Here is a 20,131-nt window from a genome sequence, read left to right as displayed (position 1 = left end):
CCTGCAGGCCCCGCCGACGGTGAGCGGGTCGATTGGACACGCTCTCTACAATAAGGGTAGGGATTCAGTGTGCTCCGCTCAACGCTCACAAATCGGGGTCCTTGTCAGAGTCGGTTTTCGCCCGGCTTTACAAGCCCAGAAGATCGACCTCAACGCGTGACCAGGCTTTTAGAGAGAAATCACACGACACAGTATACTGTTTGACTATAAGGCAAGGTAGGGTACGTTTCATATGCCCTTAGCACGCAATCAACTCAATTTAGGGATTTCGATACCAAAGACCACGATGCGAAGCGTGCAGAGTCCTGATATATCTCTGCGAGTTCACCCTGTATCTCATGGAGCAGAAAGATGCTGGGACCGCTCAATGCACCTGGGAACAAATTATCAGGCTTTGTGGATTGGGCCTTACTCTCAACCATGATGCCAGTGTTCATCGACATGTCCGGTAACTTGAAACAGCTACCTGGGTAAACTAGAACATGTGTTCTAGGGTTCTTCTGCCCCGTCGAATGCTCAATTCTGGTTGTAAGTCAACTATCTAGATTCCTCATTTACGCTCCTGGTTACCCAATTCCCCACACATCTCCGAATCCTCCGCTCCGCAGCCCGGGCAAGCCGCATGGAACCCATCACGTCACATCCGTTCTTCGTCCGATCAACACCACTTAACGCCTCCGGTTTCATTCCATCTTCAATCATGTTCATGACGGAGCTTCCCCAACCACCATCCCGCCTCTGGCCTACCTTCTTGATCGATGTTAAAGATAAAGTCGATCCTTCTCGTCAAGTCAGAACTAATACACGAGTCTGTCAATCATCTTGAAAGCGTCGAAGCAGCTCGATTCAATTCAACTAAATCTGGGAAGTTCGGTCGCTTCCATTCGCCAACTACACCTCTTTAAACCCCCAGACCCCATCAAAATGGCCACCACGCCCCCCAAAGACCTCGAGTCCCTCCCCACAATCTACTGCCACGCCTGGGCCGCCCGCGACCCATCCCCCCTCCTAGCCCTCTTCACAACAGACTCCTTCATGACAGACCACGGCGCCCAAATCCACGTCCCCTACGCCTTCCTCGAACGCCACCACAAACACTGGAACGGCGCGCACAAGGACTTTGAAGTCTACCTTGACAAGCAGTACCCCGTCTACTGGGCCGAGATGGACGCTGACGGCAACGGGTACTGCAGCTTCCGGACTGTCAACAAGGGGATCTTCGTCAACGACTTGGGACGGCGAAAGGCGACGGGGTTGCCGTTTGAGTATTCGGGTGTTATTGATCTCAAGTTGAGGGCGGGCAAGATTGCGCAGGCAGATGAGTGGTTGAGAGTTCCTTTCGAGGATAGCGTCTCGCCTGATAAGTATATCAAGATCTCGGAGGAGAGTTTGAAGGGCGTGATGAGAAAAGACCTTCATAAAGATAGTTGAGGACGAAACATAGTTCAGAGGATATCATGGCCCCGGTAAGGAGCGGTCTTCGTATGCTTGAATTCATCAAAATGAAGATCAGGGCATGTTGAAGTCAAAGTCAAATGTGAAATCCATATTTATAATCCATGTTTCTCAAATGGCTTTTTATACAACTTGTAGATTAGAACCAACGAATAGCAGGTAAATTGACGATCCTAACTGTGGATCGACCAGTTGAAGAAAAAGTCGCTTTTACATCATAGAGCAAGGCTATGTGGGGTATTATCGTCATCAACTACTCTTCAAACAACGTTTCCGCGCACTTGCTTGATCTTCTTGACGTTAAGGTTGCGCCACATGGCGACGGAACCGAGAGCACCGACCAGGAGGCAAATACTCGTGATGAGCATAATGCGCTGCGAGTCACCGTAGGCACGCTGAATGCCAATGCGCTCGGGACTGCCGACCTCGTAGCTAAGCTGCTGGTAGATATCGCCATAAATGGTGTCGACGGGAGTGCCAGCAGGGGTGTACTTTGCAATATTCTTTCTGAAAGTACCGGTCCAAATGGCAGTGGCGACGGTGTAACCAACGGTAGAGCCGATGCTACCAAAGAGATCCAGGATGGCCATGATGACGGCAACGTGGGCGTGATCGGAGGGACTGAGCATGGCCATCTCTCCGCAGATGACAGTGGGTCCACCAGCAAATGCGACTGTATTTAATGTCAGTAACGAGAACGTTGAAGAGTGTCAGATTTGCGCAATATACCGAAAATCTGGGTCATGATAATGTAGCCGAGAGATTGGTCAGGCTGGCGGAAATGAATCATGAGACCAACGCCGAGCATCATCAAAGGAATACAGAAGAACAGAGCGAATGGCTTGAAGCGTCCGGTGCGGTAGATGAGCCAAGAGATGATAATGGAAAAGAAGCAGGAGCCCGTGCGGTAAATGTTGCTGATGTAGGTGGTCTGAGAGGTGGATGTATTCCAGACAACCATGAGCATGGAAGTAAAGAAGGATCCCCAGACAGCAGAGTTGAAGAAGACAAAGACGAACATCATGCCACCGAAGAAGACGGTCCTATCCATCAAGAGAGAGAAGGGAATGAAGGTGACGGGGGCGAAGAACTTTTCGTAGACAACGAAACCGATGATCAAGAAGAAGCCGACGATAATGAAGGCAATGATCATGGGAGAGCGCCAACCTTCCGACTGGTAGGAGTAGATGTTGAATGGCAGCAGGAAGAGTGCCATGCCGGCAGCGAGAATGAGGATGCCGAGGGCATCGACATCGATGAGGAACTTGAGGATCTTGGCGCCAGAGATGTTCTTGATGGAACCGCGGCTGTCGATGACACCCATCTTCTTCGCCTTATGCTGGTTCCATAGGAAAAGGAGAACAAGAGGTCCGATGACGACCGGAGCAACGATAGCCCACATACCGAGACCCCAACGCCAGCCAATGCCATCCTCTCGAAGGATACTGTCGGTGATGGGGCCAGCTGCCCAGGTAATGAAGATGTACGGCGTCGTGGCGAACGAGAGCATCAGAGCTCTGCTCTTCAGAGTAGAGGTATCGGCGATGAAAATGGTAATGCAGTAGGAGATACCCTGGGATCTTTGGGGTGTTAGAACTGGTCAAGAGCGGTCATCTTGGAAGCTCATTACTTACCCAACTGAGTAGAAGACCTGCGCAGCAGCATAAGTCTCGACGCCATTGCAAGCAGCCATCATGATAAAGCCGAGAATCCAGCAGATGAGCATGATACCGAGACCTTGAGGACGGCCCCATGTGTCGAGAATCTTGGCAAGCGGCAACTTGATCAGGCCGGCAATGAGGGTGGACATGACGCCAGTCGTGGCTGTCAACGAGTGCATGGCGAAAGAACTGGTGACGAAGGGTGACAGGACGCGCATCGAAACCTCCTGGATAGAGGTAACAACATAGAACAACCAGATGCTTTACAGACAGTCAGTCATCGTCCAGATAGCTATCAATTCCTGTCTAGGCAGCGTATGTGTAACTCACAGGGTGTAGGCAATGATAAGATCACGCTTTGTCCACACGGTTGTCATGGCCTCGACCTTGGCGACACCGGCCTGGAGGTCCTTTGAGATTGGCTCGTCATCGCTTGATCTATCACCGGGGTGCTCGCCCGTCGTCTTCTCGTCGTAATGGGAAGATCCGGTAGGTTCGGCAGCAACCTGCTCCTCGACAGGAGCTTTCTTGGAGAACAAGCCCATGACTTTGTCGATCGAACCTCTGGTTATGCTGGGCGGGTGATGTTGGCAGCGGCCAGGCTCAGAAGCGTTGAGAGCAACAGCAAAGGGTGTCTTTTGTTGTCGTCCGAGAGAGCTTGATTCCGGGACACAAAACCGCTCGTAGGACGGGCAGATCCTGGGTCTAAGTATTACACGCCGAAAGCTGCGCGACCTGGCTGGATAGTCGTGCAACCGCCATCGGCTCGGCGAGGGCAAGGCAAAGAATGGTTGACGGGTGCCACCACTAGTGTAAGGTCAGAGCTAGCTCTCCACCTCCATGCAGCATTAGCACCACTTTGTTCGTGTAGCTGTGTGTCCACCTAGAGCAAAAGAACCTTTCACCCCGAGTGGAGTTTTGGGCTGTGGAGAGATCCACGGGATGTAAGAGCCAGCGGTGGCCGAGAGTGACTTTGCCCGCGTGGGACAGACTGTTGAAAAGGCCCAAGGCAGACGAGAGCTGGCCAGCGTTCCACTCGAACAGCCCAGGATGATTCAGTGGGAGCGTGTACGGGAAATCATGGTCACAGAATTACGAAATGGCGTCCAGGTTACCGAGCTGACTTGGCCCGGATCGTTGGGCGACGCGGACCATGTGGGGACCCAGGGAAGCCATCCCCCTGGAAGGCGCTCGGAAAGGAAGGGTTCTAGGTTGAATTCCTTGCTTGGGACCTTGGGTTCCAACGGGCAGAACAGACGGATGCACAGGGCATGCAGGCGGCAGGCGTGTGAATCGGAGGTGGGGTGGCAGTCAAGTGAGCCGATGCGCCGAATGAAGTTCTAGCTGCAGCTCGGTTACCAGAGTCGGTTCACTGGCACGACTGGTCGTCGCATCTTGGCGCTGTCGGAGGGCCTCACATGTCAGATTGCCCGGAAACCAGTTGGCGTGGCCGTAGGCATTTGTCTTGGGGCGCACATCGGCGGGATGAGGTATATAGAAGCTGTACTAGCGGATCTTGGAGGGAGAGATCGTCGCGCGATGAGCCTTTCATGGTGTCCTGCGCGTGGCGAGACCCGAGGAGCAAAGTGATGGCGGGTTGTAGTGGTAGGATCATTAGTCGCGAGATGTTTGCGCTTGTTGCCTTGCATGAATCGTTGGGTCGTCTACTGCCCTGTCTTTCTGTATGGCTTTCTCTACAGACACACGTTGGTAAGATAGATCGAATCGGGATGATTAGGGAGGATGCTTTACCTTGGACCCGAGAGACACTGGAGGCCGTCGGGGGGATACAGAAGTCCTTTTGCCTTCCAGATTGCGGGGTCTGGTGGTGGTCCTCACTGCCGGACAATTCGTCGCGATTCGGCAAGAGAATTAAGGATGAAGAAAAGCTTGACTTCAAGCATGACCAGGGCCGAGGTGTAGCGGAGAGATGGAAACAACCAGTCATCGCCGCCGTAGGACAGTCGAAGGAGGGAAAGAGGGGACGTGTGGAATTAGATACATCTGAAATGTCACTCCTTCCAGTTTGAAAACTCGGAAGGTGCCATTGCCTAAGGTACCTGCCACGCCCGGCTGGTGGACGTTTTGGTCGAGAACGGGAAGTAAAGAATGATGCGTGGATGCCAACAGTGGAAGCGTGTGCCTGCCAGGAAGGAATTTGTCACTTTCCAGCGCGTCCAAGTCGGCAGGAACAAACACCAAGGCAGAAGGAGCCGAAGGAACCCCACTGTTGCCCACCCATTTCCAGGGAAGGATGTCCTCAAAAGCTGGCCATTGGTTGGTCCATCGCCTGTGGTGTCATTTTAGGCTGTGGGGCCGTTCCAATGGCGCCGAAGCAAATTTTTATCTGATGCCGCCCCGTTTTTTCCAATCTTATCAGATCATCTCGCTGCCTCAGGAAAGATATCGCATCTGCCAGTTCCGTCTGAACTTCCAATTTGCACCTATTCCCATCTCGTCGCCTAGTGACACAAGACATTTCCTCCTCTCGTTTGTCCAATCTGTTACTCCGCCCAGGAATCTACACGACAGCCAGCTGATCCCGCTGAGGCCCCACCCTGCAACATAAGGCTGGACGTCAACGACCTCTCCATCCTGGGTTGGACGCGCACCGCGAGCCTACCACCACATTGCTTGCTTGCATCCGCGTACCTGGGGTCACCACCGTCGCATTGCGGTCCGATCTATGTAGCATTCTGCCAGCTTCACCACCAGAATGACCCGGTTGCCCAGCCTTGGCCTTGGCTTTCAGTACCTGTGCGACTCTCCATCCCGTCCTGTCACCTTATTAGAGTTGACCTTGGCGCGAACATCCCGTTCCGATGTTGCCGTGCTGTAATCGAGTTTCGTCCACTGGCGAAAGTCTTTCGTTCTCGGTTGCTCGTCTGCCTGTCTATTAATTGAGACCCAAGAGCAGTCCAAGCTTGGTCAAGTGCGCATTCCGACAATTGTCTTCCCACCGCGGCTGTGTAAAGACCCGACTATCGGCCCTTCAAGCTTACGAGTATTCTTATTTCTGATGCCCCGCCGGGTTTCTGCTGTGCCGCAGGCGAGATCCTGCTAAGGTTCGCCATTGACTAATAAATACACTGCCTTACATCGGATGAGCAGGCCGCATATGCACCAATGACATTTCTTCGCGCCTTTCACGGCACTTCATCATACCTCGTCTACAGATATTCTACGTCTGGCTGCGTGAACGATGTCTCGGACTTCGCTGGAATTCGATTTCATAGCTCGGAATCCGACCGAATAAGGTAATTACAGCTTGTCAATGGCGCCTGCAGCAAAGACGGTGGTCTCGAGTAGGAACGCCACATGATGCTAAGCGTCAGGCACCATGACTCTTTATTTTCAGGGCAAAATCGTCGTCCCTCTCGTCTTTTTGCTCATAGAAACTACTTGGGGGTGGCGAGACTTCAACAATCACACAACAGGGCGGACCCTCAGTGACACTTTCAAAGCTACTGCATACGGTCTCCCACCACGGAACCGAGCTGCTGGGCCAAGCATGCCAGCCCGTCCGTATCCGTAGGAGAACCAGCTAGGTCAGTGGCGCCACATTAGTGCCACGATTTTCACTCCATAGCTCCATGCTACATTTTCCACCCATAGAGCTTCTTCACCTAGGCCGGACCCACAGATCTCTGAGAGATGGTCTACCTGTATGTAAGCACGATCAGGGGACTTTGAATTGGGATGAAAATCTCTCTTCTAGCACTCGACTAGCACGAATCCACAGGCGGCCGCTGCTAGTATCGATCCTTGAGCTACTCTTCCGGCCGCAAGGCTCGGTTTGCCTGGCTGAGACTCTTTTCCGACTACCGCCGAAGCAAGAGCAGCCGAGGAGCCAGTACTATGCCTAGATGCCAGCCAACAAGCAGCACAAGGATGTTTCCGTGCCCACTTGCGACATCGGCCCACCATCAGGTAGACCATCGTGGGGGCGAGTGCTTACACCTTTGACTGTCTGACAACAATTTCATAATCGGAACCTCAATTCCGGCAGTTTCCTCCGGAGAAAGCTGCCAATGGGAGCCTTGCCATGCAGACTCTAAGAGACACATCGGGTCTCCCGATGATTCGAGGCCCGTCTGCTCCGTCCTACTACAACATCAACGATCCGTCCCGCGTTACCAAAGATCTTTTCCAAAGTATGCCCAATGCAGCCATCACACACCGTTCCAGTCCCGCGTTACGCGTCGCTGTCCTCGTCTTGTTTGGAATAAAGCCGGGGGTTCGGCTCCAGTGTCATGGAGCGAAATGAGGTTGTCATGCGATGATCGAGACAAAGTGCTAATAAGGGTCCCTTTTCTAGAGCATCGATGGATATGCCGATTTCTGTCAATGATACTATCCATAAATCCAAGTGGTGTCATGTCCATCATTTTGTCCCGGCGCCTTTTGATAGCCAAAGTCTGCCGACATGGAAACTTCAGTGCATTAAGCCGAGGGCAATGATACTTCACATCACCCGGTCTATTGTTCAGAGCGGGGGGTCTGAGAGTTTGGCTTTGTTGATCACTTTCTAAGTCCAGAGTTCAGGCAACATGAATACATTTTATTCTGGATCTTACCGTATGGTCTGGTCTGGAGCGCGGCAGGCTTCGGCTACAGCCACACATCTTTGATAATGTTGCCAGTTTCGCTATCTAAGCTATCAGCTTTGAGGTCCACAAATCCAAATCGCTTGAAGAAGTTGAGTCAACTGTCTTAGAGTGCTCTCAAGCTCATACTATAGACCAGAAGACGTAAATCGCCAAGTCATGACCTACGATTGCCATCGATATAAATGTAGTGCTTGTTACGTTGTGGGTCGGAACAAGATCATGCTCCCGCGGAAAGCAAACAGGTTCCCATCTGCCAGGCGTGGGTTTTGCCACCATTTCCGGGTCTGGTGCAACTTGCGCACCGCTGCACTAAGGTAGCAGTAGCTGAAGAAGAGAGCGTCTGTGGAAGGCAAGAGTGACCTGACAGACGCGTTACCTGTACAAATTGATTCATATCAACAGCATAACTCGAAGTCTTCTGCTGCATCCCGCCTTCGTCCACTTTATTAAAGGGTCGATTGTTGGCTCCGAAAGTTTGTAAAACTTCAACCTGACTCTCAGACACAGGCGAGACCATCTGCAACTCGCGCACTAAAGTAGATTGTAAGACTCCAATGTCGGGACTCCGTAATCTCCCTAGGAAATTGTTACTTGTCAATGGTCCCTGCGTTCCCTAAGCTTCTGAGCCGGGTACGTGAGCGAGGGTCCTCCGAGTTGCACTCCGCTCCGGTGGCCCCACCCCGACCGGCACCCGATAGTAACATTCGAAGTCTATGCCCTGATCCATTCAGGAACTCTAGAAAATCCAACATCTTAAAACCCTAAGAGACGCACTCCAAGCTTCGCTATTACCAGGCATACCACGTGGGCTAGACATCAAGTGTTCTAGGCCTTCATGAACGCTCCAATTCCCCGCGAGGGATTTCGAGAGGGGAGAGTGATGTCATGACGACATGGGCCTCAGTCGACACGTCCCCACGCGGCTCAACTGCGAATGGTGGGCAAGCTTCGCGGGGGCTACGTCATCCCGGGCACATTCTAGAACTTCAGACGGCGGAGGATATTCTCTCTAGGTAAATAAGCAAATCGGTCATGAATGATAACAATTACACTACAGCGCATACCTGAACGAGGTGGCCCTTGAGAACTTGAAGTCACAATACTTCTTTCACATCGGACGACGCCCTCGCCGAAACGCACAAACGCAGATCTAGCGCTACCTCGATATGGCAACACAAGCTAGCGAAGACATGTCACATCCGAAACCACCTTCGAAGCCCGGTCAGATAGATCAAGAAGGGAGCAGACAACCACCAAAGCAGCAGCCGCAAAAGGCAGAAGCGCCGCATAAGACCGAGACGGAGGAAAAGATTGAGAAGGAAACTCCGCGGTTGAACACTGGTGCTTCAACATCCGCGTCAGAATCGAGCACACAGCAGGATGGAGTTCAGTACGTGACACGAAGATCAAGAAGCAAACGACAAGATCCAGGCAGGCAACTCGGACAAGTTGGGCAACAGCAGGTCGCACCTCAGAACCAACAAAATCGACAAGTGCAGACCACGAGCAGCAGTGGGGCGCCTTCCGTGAAGCTGGATATGAATTTGGATGTCGACATTGATCTTAAAGCAAAGATCAAGGGCGATGTAACGCTATCTGTATTGTGAGTTCACATACTTCTTTTGCTGTTGCGTCTTGGATCCGGGTGAATATGACATGCTAATGCCAGTCTAGAGGAGGAAAGCAGAATAAACAGTAGTCTTCTCAAAGGGCAGTGTCGTGATCTTGTCTTTGCGCAATCATGTGACAACACAGAAGAAATCGCATGTATCATGCTCTTGAGTTTTAGTTCCTGTCGCGATCCAAATTGGACATCCACGGACAACCAAACGCAGCAGGTTCATCAAAGTCGATCCGACCCATGTTTTCATGAGATGATGTTATTCCCGCAACCGCAGGTGGAATGTAAGATCGAAGATAAATGCGTCTTCAAACAATCTATCCCCAACAAGATGCTAATCAAGTCAATAAAACTAGCATCTCGAATTGAATCGCCGGACGGGGTCAAGACTTAAACCCTATTTGGTATGTCGCTAACACCGGAGCACCATCCCAAGGGCTATAATATAGAGGCGCGACGCAACGCCACGGCTCTTTTCGCCAGTCTTGCGGCGCCCTCCTCCGGACCTTCTTGTGCGGTGACTATGCTTTTCTGATATCGAGAGCGCAGCTTGGGGCATATCTGCCATAACAGCAAGGAACCGAACATTGGCGTAAACCGGGAGGCTGGGAATCCAAAGGGCCGGTACGCCTTTTGTTGCTTGGCGTCAGCCCATGCGCTTTGGTGATCCATGGCTCCTTGCTGAATTCTAGTGAGAAAGGCTGCCTGCTCGGGCTTGGATGAATTCAGACATACTTATGGTTCAGCCTGAGGGCTACTCCTGGTGTGCTCTAGACCGTCCTCGGTGGTCCGATATTCCCAGCAAAGATCAAGCATAAACGAGCTCGCATGACGGGCGTGATATCTGCCGGATAAAGGGTTGGGTTGTGTGGGGTTGGTCACATCAATTGAACAGAGCCAATAAAGAGGAGAGCGCCCCAAACTTAAGTCAAAGGAGAAAGTCGCGAAACCTGACCAAGTAGCATTGAAAAGGGCGGACGCGACTTCTCTCGAACTCGATCGAAGGATGCGAACAGACCATGAGAGGACGTGTCTGGCTCAGCACCCAAGTTCGAACACACTTAGATGATTGGGAGCCGACGCCCCTCAGCTGAACTAGCCGTGGCCGGATTCACGGCCGGGGGACGAGAACGAAGCCGGCGGTAGAAGTTTTCTTAATGAGCCTTTGAGGTCACATCACCTGTGCTAAAATCAGATGAGGGTGAGTATACCAGCTAGAGATGGAAAAGGTCATGAGCTCTCGGCAGGATACAAGAATATTCCGAGTTGATCAACACTTGTTCATCGACGTTTGTCCAACGATGATGCTTATTGACACACGCGTACACGTGCACCGATGTTTGATCACCAACCTTTGTTTCCCGCAACAACACTGTCGTCACCAATAAACACGACTTTTGTGGGGCCTGGGTTTCGGCTAGGGGAGAACGTGATCTCGCAAACTCGTGTACACTCTTTGTGGCATCATGGTGTCGGCAAATATGGCCGGTGTTGGCACTAATGGCTGTCCTGATAATGGCTTCAATGGGGCTCCATCTTCCAGGAGAGCTACCGAACATAGATATCATAAGGTAAGGTATATAACACCAATTCTAGGCTCTCGAATCTACAGGTTTCTATTCAGCATACCACACATCTTTCTAAACCAAACGCACCTCAGTCTCTCTCATCAACATGATCTTTGCGTATCTCGTTCTACTGTGCTGTTCAACTTAAAAAGTTTGGGCAGCACCTGGTGTACACAAGAATGGCGCGGACATTCCCACAGTCAGCATTGCCAACATTCAAGCTGGTCCGGTCCCTTCTGATCGGACTTCTTTCGACCCAGAGTATCAACCAGCAACTAGGTCCACGCCACCTATCCACCACATTCCGAGTCTCAACTGTACCCCCAGCGATAATACCTTCGCGCAGCAACAAGCTGAAACATCCATTGACTACTTCTGCAATAAGGAAGAGGTATGGTGGAATTATGCCTTCGCTCCTCCCATCTCACTCGGACTTAATTATACAAGTGATGGCCGCAAAAAGGTGGCCGCTGCTGGGGCGGGGCGTTCCATCTCAAAAACCGGTTCAATATGGACAGGGCTCTGGTTCTCTGACGATTCCTGCTCGGGATTCTTATCATTTACCCTCGGAAATACAGACGATGAGAAGGAAGACCACTGCAAAAAGCACTTTCGAGCCATACTAAATGGCTGTGGAACGGATACAAGCACTATAAAGAAAGAGGGCAAGTTGGTAGATGGATGCCGGGTATATCAAATATCGGTTGCCGCAAATAACCCTTTTACTGTCGATGAGTTGTATAAAGATCCAGGAGACTTGGTATGCAAGGATAATGAAAAGAGCTTAAATGGAACTTGTATCTGCAACTACGCTGGTTATCCTGGGCTTACTGATGTCTTCGAGCGACCTGCGAGTAAGTCGTGCGAGGCTCGGGACGTTGACTTGACGAAACTAGCTATCAATTAGTCTGAAGTATCAAGCATTATCATCTGATTCCTGGCCGAATGGTACTCTGCTTGCAGCCGTAGCAGGGTTCCGCCTGCAACGGTTTCAACCACCGTTATCCATCGAATTGACAGTTCCTGATCCCTTCTTCTTACGAACTGATTACAGATTTCTCAACATCTCATGCATTGTAAAACCAGTTGGTGGATGCAAGCTCTTAAGCTCAGACGCAAAAGTTGCCTCAGATGATGTAATTAATTTCAATTGATTGAAAACCCATAATCAATCATGTTATTCACATAGAAGGGGTTATCCCCTATGCCTACTTAGAAGATTGCGCCGTGGTTCAGACCTCGTCGATAATATCCCACCGGGATAATTATTGCGTTAGGGTCACTAGAGGGGTTCACTTGCCGCGGCACCCTACATGCCTACTTGTGGCTGGATGGCAGGAAAAAGAAATGAATACAGAAAACATTCAGTCACCTGACACCCCCTGCCCAAAGGCTCAACTACTGTCTTACGCGATCCCTTGCAAATAAATTTCGGGAGAGGAGAGGCACGGATATACGTGGCCACATATATACGCTTGCAGTTGCGCACTGCCCTTGATAGCGCCACTATGATGCGGTACACATGTTCCATAATTTCAGGAGTGGTAGACACTTCGGCACGTGTTACCGATAAGACGCATCAACTCGCGTCGTACTATGTTGAGGCTGGTCTATCGCGTAATGGTCATAGATCTAGATCATGAACTCCCTGTCGTAGGAAGCGCGTAATTAAGCGGTATTTGAGATCCTTAGTAAGTATGGAACATCGGTTAGGACAGCTTCCTGGAGGCGAGCAAAGATCTTAGCTCTTCCCGAATTCCACGATCCTCGTCAGGAAATCGCATAATTTTTAGCGGGATATGGCGAAGGGGAGGGTGGAACGTAGACCACGGCTACTGGTATGCGGCCTACACCGCAGGGATGGCCTAGCGTCCATAGCTAGAGACTAGCTGAAGCTTGATCATACGAATCAGGATAAGTTAAGATTCGGAGTCAGAATCTAGGTATCTCAAGTTTTGTTCGTGAAGATAAGAGAGGATAGTTAAATGATTAAAGCCAGCTCGTGAAGCATGGCCCAGCTGATTAGCAACATCGCTCACCACTATCAAAGCCCACAAATTAGATTACTTTCTTCCACCCTCTATGATTACACGAGATTCTCAGGCAGGGGTGTATTCCCTTGAAGCTCCGGCTATTCTTTTCGGAATCGCTATAGGCTTAACAATATTCGCCGTATTCAAGGCCAGCGACCAGACTTTCCAAATCTACTCAAGAACGAAGCCAACGGTCAATTTGTACTTTTGGATGTAGGTCATTCGGGACTAGTCAAGTCTCCAATGTTTAACGTACTTTGCCCAGGATCTGGATCTTACTCCTCACCAATATTTCTCAAGCGGTCACAGTTTGGCTCCGAGCTCACGGAGACCTTGCAAAAAGGCAGGACGTTCTGAGTTATTTCAATCTCCCTGATTGTCCTACTGGCTAACAGGTAGCAGCTTAGGGTTTTCCATTGGAAGCTTTGTGCTCTGGATCTTACAAACACAACTCGCCCCCCAAATCCTTGCGAATCGACTAGGGCTTCTTCTAATAGATAAGAGGAGGGCAAAGATAATGAAAATTGCGTTGCTTATCATAGTTGGGATTATGAATGTCTTAGTGACTTGCATTTACCTTACAGGGTACACTGCCAACACGAAGTCGTTTTCGAATCTGCATAAGATCTGGGATCCAATCGACAAGGTTGTTGATTTATTAATCGACATTTCGCTAAACGTTGTGTTCTTACGGATCATTCAACATGAACTAATTGCCAATGGCCTTATCAAATACCGACTGTTGTTTTACTACGGCGTCGTCTTCGTGACGATCTCAATATGCATGGACGTAAGTTGCCCAGTGTGCAAATCAATGTAATGAAGTGACTTGTCTGTGTTTACTGTCTTGCAAAGTATACGCAACATAATTGACGCTTTTAATTCAAAGGTTCTTATGATTGTCATGACGACTGTGCAGGAACCGTTCCTCTACGCTATGACTCATCCAATCGCCTATACGAGCAAATTGATTATCGAAATGACGATGGCGGATTTGATATTGCTCATTGCAAAAACACCACATCAAATTCAAGATGTATCGGAACAGATTTGTACAAGTCAGTGACTTGGTCCTTCTAGTCAGCTCCCTCCCCTCATACTATGTATCACAATATATAATGAAGAAACGTCGCTTCATTCACCTCTTGTATCTCTGCGAGTTTATCACCTACATGTGCCTCGACTCTAAAAGACGATCTCCTCATGTCTGACCCGCCTGTTTCTCGGTCAATCTTGGTCCATACACAAAGTCTTCCATAGTACTTTGTTGTCAATGAAACTCTCAATGTCTCAAAACCTGCAAGCTGTTTTTGACTATCATTATTCTATTAATTTGAAAAGCTGCTACGTAAGTGAGCTTGCTTTTACAAGATAGCAAGAACCAAAGGCTTCTCAACCAAGAAGTTATTTCTTCTAGTTCTTGCCGTGACAGGCATCTCTGCATGATTGACGGCTGCTGTTAGAAGAATAACAGCGATAGCATAGACTACAGCTGAGGCCTTGATCGACTACGTGGAGCTCGCTGTGGGCTGAGGTGTCGTTTGAGGCCTGCCAGTCAACCCAATACACAATCCTTTCATAAACGGCTTTTTGGGTCAACTTCTAGTACCTGTCGTCTTAGTAGATAATCCGTGCAGGTCTTTCGACTTTGGCCTCTTAATATCTCGATCATTCAGCCTTTTGTGATTACGACATTACAGCAAGCCCGCATATTGCAAGACTGGGACTTACCATTCACTGTCAACAGACTGACATCTCAAGAATTATGCCTCTCACGAACACCGCAACGCCAAACGGTTCAGAACAAGATCTCCCCAAACCTTCACAAATATTTCCAAGCTTCAAACGCCAGACCGACCACGCACGAGCGTCTAATTCTCGAAACGCTGGCTCCATTTAGTATAAAGCGTTTAGCCACAACTCCGCTCAACCACGCCTTGCGTACTGATTGATTTCCATACTAGCAGTGTCAAATAAGCACCGCAGGCCATCATGGATAAGGCAGTGGTCTTCATAATCTCGGAAAGCACAGGAGGTCTCTTGCGAAATCCCAGCGCTACGTTAACTTGAAGCTGCTCTATGATCCCATGCGCTTTAGGTACGCTGGATGATTATCGAAGATGGGACAGCTGTCCATGAGGTGGACTTCGGGAGCTAGGTCTAGGAGGGCTTTTCGACGGAGAGGTCTGACGGCGAGAAAAGAAAGGCGCTATTCTCCCGACATGTGTGCGCACGAGGCGGTGGACGCCGTGCTTTACGCTCAGTTCCCCCAGTCGCTGGCGAGTCAGATGAAGGGTTTAGAAGACTTCCAAATCGTGCAACTTCGTGGGGTCTAGTGATGACAGTCGCCTGGTATGTTGTCTGTTGCCTATGGTGTAAAAGAGATTTAGCCGATGGTCTCTGTGCTAATCTTCTTCTCTTAGGTTGTCGGAAACGATGTTAGAAATAACGGGATGAAAGTTCTAAGAGATAGCAGGCTCCTTATATCCGTCTCGTCAACATCACGTTTTCCCAGACTCGAAGGACAATGGCAAGTGAGATATTCCACGTGCATCAGCCACTCCGCGAGTAATTCCGGCGTGAAGCGAACCAAGGGCCGAATTATTATGGCACAGCGCCCCATGGTAGCTTGAACCTTGACGGTTTGATGATCGCGGCCGAGATCATGAATTTTCGAGGCCGTGACGGCGCCGGAGGCTTTTCCGGTTGTTGATCCATATCTCTGTGGGGCAGCTTACTTATAAGAAAAGGTTCATATAGGAAAAGAGAAATTAGATCTATATAAGTGATGTTTGGTATGTACTTATTTAGTTAGGGCTCGAAGATCGATTCTATGCGTCTTACCTGGGAATCTCTTTTTGGCATTGTACTGTTTCTTGATGCAGATAGCATCGATGCACAGTCTTCTTCGTTTAAGGTAGTGGGCAGTTTCGGATGCTGTAAAGCCGTTGCCGGCGGTTTCGGATCAAACTGTTACGTTGCTTGCTTCTATTGTCCGGCATTTTCTTTGCATCCTCAATCCACAGCTGCCGTTAGGTTTGCAGAGATACCGGACTTGCTGACACCGTTGTAGCTCTCGTCAGACTCGAATCTTCACCTCTCAACTGTGTTATCAGGATGAAAACTTTACTATCGATTGCTTACGCCAGAGTTTCGGGAAACGAGAAGCCCATTCGATGTCTCTTAGCTTCCCACTTTTTGTATGAGAGAGTAATGCGAAGCTGCTATATTGGTCGCTTGCGACTACAACTTTCGTCAAGGCCTTTCAATACAACGTACATGTAATGGTGGGTCTACTCTTTTTCGCGATCACTAGTTGAAGAAGTATTCGGTCAACATTGCGTCTGCAGTCAGACGGAAGCTATATACACAGTCATGACAAAGAATATCAGCTATCATTTAGAGACTGTCTAATAATAAACAATGAGTAATGCATGGATGCAGATGACGTACTTTACGTTATATCTCAGTTTTTGTCTATCACAACCGCCAATTCCGGGAATTTGATGGTCTCAGGTGCGAATATTTGTTGGTCACTTGATTCACTAATGTAATTCTTCCCAAATTATTTAAAATTACCGTTCTCATACTAAGCTACATAAGTACGTGGCCACGGTGCACCAAACGTCAATCGCAACTCGACTCATTGGCGGTAAGTGTGCAAGACTTTGGAGTAGTTTCGGTATGGATGCCGAGCTTACAAGTATCCACAAATCTCGCAGACCACCCAACACGGAGTTTCAGGGTTCCCCGCTGTGCTACGCGAATCTTACCTTGTCACCTTCGTGTGCAGTGGGTGCAACCTCAAAATAGCATGTGGAAGCCCTTGAGAATGGCATGAGAATTGCACAACCAGTCATACCTAATCAGCTATCCGGGCCTAATGATTCGCCGGGGGCAGCGCAGATCCCCACGGGGCACCATACGCAGAAGATGTTTTTGAATCAATGTCTAGGCATTATCCATCGCCTTAGCCCTATTCCAGACCTGCGTCCGGAGTGTGTCTTCCCCGACAGCAAATAAGGTCGAAGCAAGGTGGGACAGACTCCGCAAGCATTCAGTGAGGTGTTGCATCGCTGACCGGGATGGAGTTGAATCTGCAACCTTTCACTGCCAAATGGAGTTGGCGAGGTTTATTAGTGCTCACTCTTCGGACTGACTAAGTGGCCCTACTGCTGGCAATTGCAACACAGCTACCCGGTAACCTGGCTGATCTAGTTGCCAGGGGTCTTGGTGCAAGAATCGTATTTAAGATGCAAGCGCGCAACAAGAAAGTTGCCGAGAGCAGGAGGTCTCCCCGAAAGTTTTCCGTCCCTCTATTGTCTCATGATCAAGCGGCTATGGAGATCTTTTCGCTGTCTATCGGTTTTGTCGGCCTTCTACTCATCTCCTTTGTCGTTGAGAGAGTCTTGAACAAGTTGAAGAATGGAAGGCGACCCCCGTTACCCCCCGGCCCCAAGGGTTTACCGATTGTGGGTAATGTGAACGATCTACCCAAAGCTGGCGAATTGGACTACGTTCACTGGCTGAAGCACAAGGAATTATACGGTCAGTCCTGGTCTTGGAATTTGAAAGCATGCTATTCGGTGTCAAGGAAAGGGGGAATTCTATAGTGTGGAGGACGTAGCTAACTTTGTGTTAGGTCCCATTAGTTCCATCACAACCATGGGTCAGACCGTTGTGATACTTAGCGATCCACAACTTGCTTTCGACCTCTTAGACAAGCGCTCACTGAAGCATTCCTCCAGACCTTCACAAACGTTCATTGGCGAGATGTAGGTGACTCTGGGGTGTCGTGCCGATCTGTGGAAACCCCTAACAGGATGAAAGGGTCGGTCTAGAGCATATCACTGGCATGGCCGTCTATGACGAGCGATTCCGCGCACAACGCAAGGCCATGGGCCGTGTCCTCGGCTCAAAGGTTGCTGCAGCGAAATACAACGAGTGGCAGGAGGCTGAAGTTGGACATCTTCTTCTGCATCTGCTAGATGACCCACAAAACTTTGTAGAACACATCAAGAGGTAAGCGAAAGGATGTATTGTGTGAGAAGCGTCTGCCCCTTTGCTAACCAAGTCTCGCAGAGAAGCTGGTTCACTGATCCTAAAGATTACGTATGGCTACACAGCGGAACAATTCAAGGAAGATCCTTTCCTTGACATGATTACGGAAACCATGGACAACTTCTCGACGGGCGCTACGCCCGGTGCCTTTATAGTCGATGTTTTCCCCTTTTGTCAGTCTTTTGCCATGCTTCTGGCCGAAAAGCTCTTGTCCTAACTCCAAACAGTGCGGTATCTACCCAGCTGGGTTCCTGGGACAGGTTTCAAACAACTCGCAAAGCAATGGAGAGCCCAGATGGAGGAGACCAGGGACAAGCCATACGCCTTCGTTCAGCATCAAATAGCTCAGGGCAAAGACAACTCTTCTTATCTGTCCAACCTTCTCGATTCCTCTGAGCAGTCGCCCTTCGACCAGCACAACCACAAATACTCGGCGCTGGCTGTTTTTGGAGGAGGCGCAGATACGGTGAGTGGCTCGGTCAATCCTAGTTGGAGCCCCTCGTTGTAGGGGACACTGCATATTGACTAAGCATCCTACAGACCGTATCGACAGTCGCATCCTTCTTCTTGGCGATGATGGTGTACCCTGGTGTTCAGAAGAAGGCCCAAGAAGAAATCGACAGAGTTATTGGTAGTGGAAGACTGCCGACTACCAAAGATCGGGAAAACCTTCCCTACATCGAGGCTCTCGTAAAAGAAATCATGCGCTGGCACCCAATTGGTCCTATGGGTCTGCCGCATTCTAGCACGGAGGACGATGTCTTCGAAGGCTACTTCATTCCGAAAGGGGCCATGGTGCTTCCCAATATTTGGTAAGTACGGCAATATGTTGAGGTAATCGTTCACATGGGCTGAGACAAGTCTACAGGTGGTTCACTCATGACCCAGAGCGGTACCCCGACCCAATGAACTTCAGACCTGAGCGCTTCCTACAGACCGACGGCCACGAACCTGAGGCGGACCCTCACAAGTTTGTGTTCGGGTTCGGTCGCCGAATCTGCCCCGGCCGCATCCTCGCCGATAACTCCATCTTTCTCAATATCGCTCAGTCACTTGCCGTGTACGATTTCGCTAAGCCGATTGTTGACGGCAAGGTTGTCGAGCCGGCTGTCAAGTTCACCACGGGCGTGATCAGCCACCCGCAGCCATTCGAGGTCTCCATCAAGCCTCGATCTGCTCAGCACGAGAGGTTGATTCGCTCAATTGAGGAAATCTACCCGTGGGAAGAGAGCGATTCTAAGATTCTGGAGAGGATGGAGGTTTAGACAATATTCGGTGACTTGCTTTTTTGCGTATACGGCCTTGATCACGATAGTGCCCTACTTGTCAAATTGCCACGTTATTCAAAGGGATGCCGTTTCGGGGGAGCTGGACTTGATGGCTCAGAAGTTGAAAGAATGACCCCGGATATAGCTCGACGTAACAATGAAAGTCGGCTTCATGCAATACCATTAAACCGCGGGTAATGTCTTACGAAGTCGCACTCTTGAGTCTTAACTTCTGTCTCCCTCGATTTACCTTGAGTAATCTGAAAAGTCATCCCTGAACACAAGTTGAACTCTTACGCCGACTCGTGTCCAGTTTGCACATGACATTTGTTGCGAGAATCCCGAGCCAGCTGGGGTCGTCTTTAGCTCCTCTGTGGTGCCGAAATGAGAGCGGTGCTGCTATCGTACTCTGGCAAGGCATAATTACCCAAACCTGTCCCTTCAAATCCTCGACTAGTCGATGTCTTTGTCTCTCAACAATCCAGGACTTCGGATTGAGCTTGCCTGAGCATTGTAGGCTCAGACTCTTGCAGTCCCCTCCTGCAGGCATCACTGCTTGCTTGCACCGAGGGTGCACAAGTCTTTGAAAATTGCCACAAATGGCGAAAGCCAGGTAATCATCTCCAACTTACTATGAGCTGTGGTAGGTATAATACCTAGTCCAGGAGGAGGGTACAGTTTACTGCTCATCATAACAAGACCTCGCCGACAGTAAGGAAATTACACGCTCGGTGATAGCTCATTAGCCTTATCGATTTCGAGCACAGCCGCATCACCTCCATTATCATGAAGTTTAGCGTCCCATTTACGGCATTCGCGTCCCATTTACGGCATTCGCGTCCCTGACCCTAGCT

General features: G+C 49.9%; 4 protein-coding genes across 4 annotated transcripts; 3 read left to right on the top strand and 1 right to left on the bottom strand.

The window, feature by feature from the left end:
* Window positions 1-890: 890 nt before the first annotated feature.
* On the bottom strand, window positions 891-4,458 carry HER10_EVM0003650 (major facilitator superfamily transporter). Its single transcript, XM_035473316.1, has 4 exons — window positions 3,447-4,458; window positions 3,090-3,377; window positions 2,185-3,035; window positions 891-2,128 (listed from the first exon to the last, which is right to left on the bottom strand). The coding sequence occupies exons 1-4, from the start codon at window positions 3,659-3,661 to the stop codon at window positions 1,716-1,718; spliced, it is 1,767 nt and encodes a 588-aa protein (XP_035337073.1). The 5' UTR covers window positions 3,662-4,458; the 3' UTR covers window positions 891-1,715.
* Window positions 925-1,431, top strand: HER10_EVM0010146 (uncharacterized protein; the record flags this gene model as incomplete). The annotated part of the gene is made up of 1 exon (XM_035479615.1): window positions 925-1,431. One exon carries the CDS (start codon window positions 925-927, stop codon window positions 1,429-1,431), a length of 507 nt encoding a protein of 168 aa, XP_035337605.1.
* Window positions 4,459-8,438: 3,980 nt separating the features above from the next.
* Window positions 8,439-9,333, top strand: HER10_EVM0009942 (uncharacterized protein; the record flags this gene model as incomplete). The annotated part of the gene is made up of 1 exon (XM_035479413.1): window positions 8,439-9,333. Exon 1 carries the CDS (start codon window positions 8,893-8,895, stop codon window positions 9,331-9,333), a length of 441 nt encoding a protein of 146 aa, XP_035337586.1. The 5' UTR covers window positions 8,439-8,892.
* A 7,955-nt stretch (window positions 9,334-17,288) lies between these two features.
* On the top strand, window positions 17,289-19,274 carry HER10_EVM0008668 (cytochrome P450; the record flags this gene model as incomplete). The annotated part of the gene is made up of 7 exons (XM_035478182.1): window positions 17,289-17,496; window positions 17,591-17,723; window positions 17,779-17,970; window positions 18,031-18,182; window positions 18,237-18,475; window positions 18,550-18,821; window positions 18,878-19,274. The coding sequence occupies 7 exons, from the start codon at window positions 17,289-17,291 to the stop codon at window positions 19,272-19,274; spliced, it is 1,593 nt and encodes a 530-aa protein (XP_035337467.1).
* Window positions 19,275-20,131: the final 857 nt, after the last annotated feature.

The sequence above is a fragment of the Colletotrichum scovillei genome, assembly GCF_011075155.1.
Source record: "Colletotrichum scovillei strain TJNH1 chromosome Unknown Contig00002, whole genome shotgun sequence".
NCBI lineage: Eukaryota > Fungi > Ascomycota > Sordariomycetes > Glomerellales > Glomerellaceae > Colletotrichum > Colletotrichum scovillei.
This window is presented reverse-complemented; position numbering and strand designations above follow the sequence as displayed.